The sequence below is a fragment of the Lethenteron reissneri genome, unplaced genomic scaffold (genome assembly GCF_015708825.2).
Source record: "Lethenteron reissneri isolate LAM-NWPU_2019-01 unplaced genomic scaffold, ASM1570882v1 scaffold_1846, whole genome shotgun sequence".
NCBI lineage: Eukaryota > Metazoa > Chordata > Hyperoartia > Petromyzontiformes > Petromyzontidae > Lethenteron > Lethenteron reissneri.
The window spans coordinates 768,007-774,210 of record NW_026891604.1 but is presented as its reverse complement, the minus strand read 5'-3'; the positions used below and the strand labels follow the sequence as shown (position 1 = coordinate 774,210).

The following is a 6,204-nucleotide window of genomic DNA, read 5'->3' as shown; positions in this document are numbered from 1 at the left end:
CCCCACCCCCCTCACAAACCTCACCAGAGGGAATCGATTCGAATAATCGTTATCTGCGGCAAACCTCCTTTGTTGTTGCTGCTATCGTCGCGAGCATCGATTCCAAAACTTTGTGTATTTAATCTCAAAGGAATCGATTTCCCGCAATTCTCTGCAGACTCCGATGGCGGAGAAATCGTTTCGCGAATCGATGCAAACGATTCCGACTGCCCACTTATTATTTGGAATCTATTTTTGGCTTGGTTCTTGGCTTTCTGTGAGTATTTTAAAAACCTCCGTCTCGAATAATTTAGCGATCGTCTTTTTGTAACTCAAACAAACAAGTTACTCATCCGAGATGGGGAGGATTTGTTTCATAGCCTCGCGTCTTCGCCCAACTGATTGTGGCTCCCTGAATCGCGGAGACCGAGCGGCTTATAGGCCCAAGCCTCGGTCTTGCCTAGATTTCGCCCCCGGGAAGCCGAGGCGAACCGAGGCGAATCGCGGAGACCGAGCAGCGTATAGGCCCAAGCCTCGGTCTTGCCTAGATTTCTCCCCCGGGAGGCTGAGGCGGTCCCACCGTGAATCGTAGAGACCGAGGGGCTTATAGGCCCAAGCCTCGGTCTTGCCTAGATTTCTCCCCCGGGAGGCCGAGGCCGTTTCACCGTGAATCGTAGAGACCGAGGGGCTTATAGGCCCAAGCCTCGGTCTTGCCTAGATTTCTCCCCCGGGAGGCCGAGGCCGTTTCACCGTGAATCGTAGAGACCGAGGGGCTTATAGGCCCAAGCCTCGGTCTAGCCTAGATTTCTCCCCCGGCAGGCTGAGGCGGTCCCACCGTGAATCGTAGAGACCGAGGGGCTTATAGGCCCAAGCCTCGGTCTTGCCTAGATTTCTCCCCCGGGGGGGGGGCGAGGCGGGCGTGGGCCACCTCACGCCCCCCCTTGCCCGGTAGGAATCGCGATGTATTTCGTAGTCAGGATAAGCGGTTGCTTTTAGAATAAGTAGCGCGTATAGGTACGGGCGGTTTGAATACATAGTGCGGATGAGCGGGCGCGATTGGAATACGCAGTCCGCATTAGCACGGTTGGCTGTAAATGGTTGAGTGGGTGAGTGAGTGTGTGGGCGAGGTAGTGAGTGGGTGGGTGTGTGGGTGGTTGGGTGTGTGTGTGTGTGGGTGAGTGGGTGTGTGTGTGTGGGTGAGTGGGTGGGTGGGTGAGTGAGTGGGTGAGTGGGTGGGTAAGTGAGTGAGTGTTTGGGTGAGTGGGTGGGTAAGTGAGTGAGTGTTTGGGTGAGTGAGTGGGTGAGGTGAGTGGGTGGGTAAGTGAGTGAGTCAGTGCGTGTGTGGGTCAGTGAGTGTGTGGGTGGGTGAGGTGAGTGGGTGGGTGAGGTGAGTGGGTGGGTGTGTGAGTGGGTGGGTGGGTGAGTGGATGGGTGAGTGTGTGGGTGGGTGAGTGTGTGGGTGGGTGAGTGTGTGGGTGGGTGAGGTGAGTGGGTGGGTGGGTGAGGTGAGTGAGTGGGTGAGTGTGTGGGTGGGTGAGTGTGTGGGTGGGTGAGTGGGTGGGTGGGTCGGTGAGGTGAGTGAGTGTGTGAGTGTGTGGGTAGGTGGGTGAGGTGAGGTGAGTGGGTGGGTGAGTGGGTGGGTGGGTGGGTGAGGTGAGTGGGTGGGTGAGGTGAGTGGGTGGGTGGGTAAGTGGGTGAGTGTGTGGGTGAGTGGGTGGGTAAGTGAGTGAATGTTTGGGTGAGTGAGTGGGTGAGGTGAGTGTGTGGGCGAGGTAGTGAGTGGGTGAGTTTGTGGGTGGGTGGGTGTGTGAGTGGGTGGGTGAGGTGAGTGGGTGGGTGAGTGTGTGGGTGGGTGGGTGAGTGTGTGGGTGAGTGTGTGGGTGGGTGAGGTGAGTGGGTGGGTGAGGTGAGTGAGTGTGTGAGTGTGTGGGTAGGTGGGTGAGGTGTGTGGGTGAGGTCAGTGGGTGGGTGTGTGAGGTGAGTGGGTGAGTGAGTGTGTGGGTGAGTCCGTGAGTGGGTGTCAGTGAGTGGGTGAGTGTGTGGGTGGGTGAGGGAGTGAGTGGGTGAGTGTGTGGGTCTGTGAGTGTGTGGGTGAGTGGTTGGGTGAGGTGAGTGGGTGGGTGAGGTGAGTGGGTGTGTGAGTGTGTGGGTGAGTCCGTGAGTGGGTGTTGGTGAGTGTGTGGGTGGGTGAGGGAGTGAGTGGGTGAGTGGTTGGGTGAGGTGAGTGTGTGGGCGAGGGAATGAGTGGGTGAGTGTGTGGGTCAGTGAGTGTGTGGGTGAGTGGTTGGGTAAGTGAGTGAGTGTGTGAGTGAGTGTGTGGGTGAGTGGGTGAGTGTGTGGGTGGGTGAATGGGTGAGTGGGTGGGTGAATGGGTGAGTGTGTGGGTGGGTGAGTGGGTGGGTCGGTGAGTGTGTGGGTGAGTCAGTGAGTGGGTGGGTGAGTAGGTGGGTGAATTGAGTGGTTGAGATGAGTGGGTGGGTGGATGAGTGGTTGAGGTGGGTGAGTGAGGTGAGTGGGTTAGGTGTGTGTGGTTTGGGTGAGGTGAGTGTGTGAGTAGGTGGGTGAGTGGGTGGTTGGGTGAGTGGTACTGGCTGGAGAAGAGATAGACTGATGAGTAAGTGGGTGAGTGTGGTTGGGTGATTGGATGGGTGAATGTGTGTGGGGTGGGTGAGGTGAGTGTGTGGATGAGATGAATGTGTGGGTGAGGTGAGTGTGTGGGTAAGTGAGTGGGTGAGGTGAGTGTGTGGTTGAGGTGAGTGGTTGAGGTGAGTGGGTGAGGTGAGTGGGTGAGGTGAGTGGGTGAGGTGAGTGTGTGAGTAGGTGGGTGAGTGTGGTTGGGTGAATGGGGGAGCGAGTGGATGAATGGGTGACTGAGTTAGTGACTGATAGAGGGGGCTAAACGAGCGCGGCATGGGCTGGAGAAGAGAAAAACTGATGTGTGACGGGGTGAGTGTGTGAGTGGGTGGGTGAATGGGTGAGTTGAGTGGGTGAGTGAGTGACTGGGTGAGAAGAGATGGACCGATGTGTGAGTCTTGTGTGTCGGGCAAAAACAACCCCCTACTTCCTCGGTTGATGGTATCGCTGTGGTGAGCAATGCCATGGGGAGAACGGCCAATTTGAAATTGGGCTCTACACCTTCTTGGCACTTGTGGCCATCACAGTTGGCCAATGGCAGCTCTGGACGGGTGCGAGGGGACTGGTAACCCCTCCACCTTCAATGCAGGTACCACAAAAACGCGGGATAAATATCGAGCAAAGCTTGTGCCGGAGGCCCCCGGGGGGACGGGCGTCCATGACGTATTGTTGCCAAACCCCATTTGGCGGAGCCAGGAGACTGAATCCTTACCCTCGGTTTTCCTCCAGAAACGGCAAAAAGCCACTGCGGGTGGCCACGTGGAATGTCCGAGTGCTCGGTGCAGAGGAGAGGCTGCCACTCTCAGGAGCTGGACAGGTGTCACCTGAATCTCTTGGGTATTCAGGAGGTCCGGTGGACCGGCTCTGGCTCCTGCCACCATGAGGGGTGGACAGTCCTCTACTCGGTGCAGGAGACTGCCAAACAATATGATGTGGCTCTTGTTCGGTATTCAGGAGGTCCGGTGGACTGGCTCTGCTTCCAGTCATGATGACTGAATGAGAGCTACGCAGAAAGAAAATAAAAAAATAGCTTTCGCCACCGTTTTTCCATTCTGCTTCCATCCAGGTAGCGCAAAACCCACGGGCATGGAGCGGAGGCCTGCCGAGCGTCCCCCGGGCAACCGCCACGAGTGCGACCACTGCCCCTACGTGACGGACCGCGCGAGCCACATGGAGAAGCACCGCATGACCCACACGGGCGAAAGGCCGTTCGCTTGCCCCGTGTGCGACCGGCGGTTCACGCAGCCGTCGGCCCTCCGCAGCCACGAGAGAACTCACACCGGCGAGAGACCGTTCGCGTGCGACCTCTGCCCCAAGTCGTTCGCCGTCTCCTCCACCCTGCGGATCCACGCCAGGACCCACACGGGCGAAAGGCCGTTCGCTTGCCCCGTGTGCGACCGACGGTTCACGCAGCCGTCGGCCCTCCGCAGCCACAAGAGAACTCACACCGGCGAGAGACCGTTCGCGTGCGACCTCTGCCCCAAGTCGTTCGCCGTCTCCTCCACCCTGCAGATCCACGCCAGGACACACACGGGCGAAAGGCCGTTCCGTTGCGACGTGTGCGGCAAGGCGTTCCCCGTGGCGTCCTCTCTGCGCATCCACGCGCGCGTCCACACTGGCGAACGGCCGTTTCACTGCGGGGTGTGCGGGCGGTCGTTCGCCCGGGCCTCCAACGCCCGCAACCACGCGAGGACGCACGCGGAAGACCGGCCGTTTCGCTGCGAGCACTGCGACCGGGCGTTCGCGCGCTCGTCGCACTTCGCGAACCACCTGAGGACGCACACGGGGGAGAGACCGTTCGCGTGCCCCCGCTGCGGCCGCGCCTTCTCGCAGGCCTCCCACCTGAGCGTGCACGCTAGGACGCACACGGGAGAGAAGCCCTTCGCTTGCGAGCGCTGCGGCAAGGCGTTCGCCCGCTCGTCGGCGCGCAACGCCCACCGGAAGACTCACGCGCGGGAGGGCGAGGAGGCCGCGGCGGCGGCGGCGGCGGCGGTGGTGGTGGTGGGGGGGGAGGAGGAGACTGAGGAGGAGACTGAGGAGGAGGAGATGGAGGAAGAGGAGGAGACGGAAGCAAGGAGCCGGCCACCTCGCGTGAAACGGGAAGCGGGGGAAGACGGAGGCTTTGAAACGTGGCCCGGAGTGGAGGTGAAACGGGAAGAGGAGGAGGAGGATTCGGCTCTGGAATCCGACTGCCAGGTGAAAAGCGTCATCGTCAAGCAAGAGGTGAATTCGGACTCGGAGGGAGAGTGAGGGGATGCCACCACTGTGCAGTTGTGAGGAAGTCAAGAGGGGCTGCCGAAGGGAGTAGCAGTGTACAAGCTGTGGCCCAGGAATTGGAGGTGAAACGGGAAGATGATGAAGATTCCATTGCGGAACACAAGATCTCCAGGTAGATGGAGGCATCGTCAAGCCCGTGGAGAAGAAGAATTCGGACTCTGGAGGCAGAGAGAGACGGTGAACCTCACCGTGCAGTTACAGGAAAGTCAAGGGGGGACTGCGGTGGAAGAAATTCGTGCCAGTTTTACAAGCCATGGCCCAGATGTTGGAGGTGACACGGGAAAATGATGAAGATTCCATTGCAGGACACAAGATCTCCAGGTCGATGGAGGCATCGTCAAGCAGGTGGAGAAGAATTCGGACTCTGGAGGGAGAGCGAGGTGATCGCCGCCATCGTTACAACAAGTCAAGGGCGCTGCGGTGGAAGAAAGTAGTCCCAGCACTATACACACGGCCAGGTGTGGAGGTGAAATGGCAACAGGGGGAGGAGGAAGATTTGGCTCCGGAATCCGACTGCCAGGTGAACAGCAGGAGGAGGAGAAGTTGGTCTCTGGATGGGAGAAGTTCGGACTCTTCAGGGAGAGTGGGACGGTGACCCCACCACCGTCAGAGGTCACAAACGGGTTTTGATTCCTTACCCGTACCCGGCCGCACCAGAGTCGCAAACGGGACCCGTACCCTACCCGGCCGGGTATGGGTAGGGTACGGGTATCGGGTACCCGATTGCGACCTCTGGGATGAAGCCATGTTACAGGCACTGGTGGGTTGATTCTAGGAACTTGAATTGTGAGAAGAGACAAGACGTTGGGAAATGAGTGACAAACGGTTACTCACCAGTGACTCAAGGCCTACCCGTACACGTACCCGGCCGGGTACGGGTAGCCGGGTAGGGTACGGGTATCGGGTAGGGTACGGGTATCGGGTACCCGGTTGCGACCTCTGACCACCGTGCAGTTACAGGAAAGGCGGGGAGCGCTGCGGCGGGTAGAAAGTAGTCCCAGCTTTACGTGGCCGGTCCGCCTCTTCCTACCGTTGTGAATCCTTGCGGTAAAAATAAACGACGATGAGCAGACAGACCTCTGCTTCGTGTTGCTCTGTCCCCTCCGGAGAAGTGTGGTGGGGGAAAACTCCACAACATACGAGCCACCATGGGGTGGATCAGGGACGCATCATCACCCTCCACGTCACAACACCGCTCCGTATCTGCAATAGTGGATCAACCACATCACCATCACCTTCCCATTTCACAACACCACTGCGTATCTGCAATAGTGGATCAACCACATCACCATCACCTTCCCATTTCACAACACC

The 6,204-nt window shown here is 58.9% G+C and overlaps 1 protein-coding gene across 1 annotated transcript; it reads left to right on the top strand.

Annotated features, from left to right (window-relative positions):
* The first annotated feature begins 203 nt into the window (after positions 1 to 203).
* Positions 204 to 5,966, top strand: LOC133339349 (zinc finger protein 239-like). The gene is made up of 2 exons (XM_061547476.1): positions 204 to 256; positions 3,680 to 5,966. Exon 2 carries the CDS (start codon positions 3,700 to 3,702, stop codon positions 4,861 to 4,863), a length of 1,164 nt encoding a protein of 387 aa, XP_061403460.1. The 5' UTR covers positions 204 to 256; positions 3,680 to 3,699; the 3' UTR covers positions 4,864 to 5,966.
* The last annotated feature ends 238 nt before the right edge of the window (positions 5,967 to 6,204 follow it).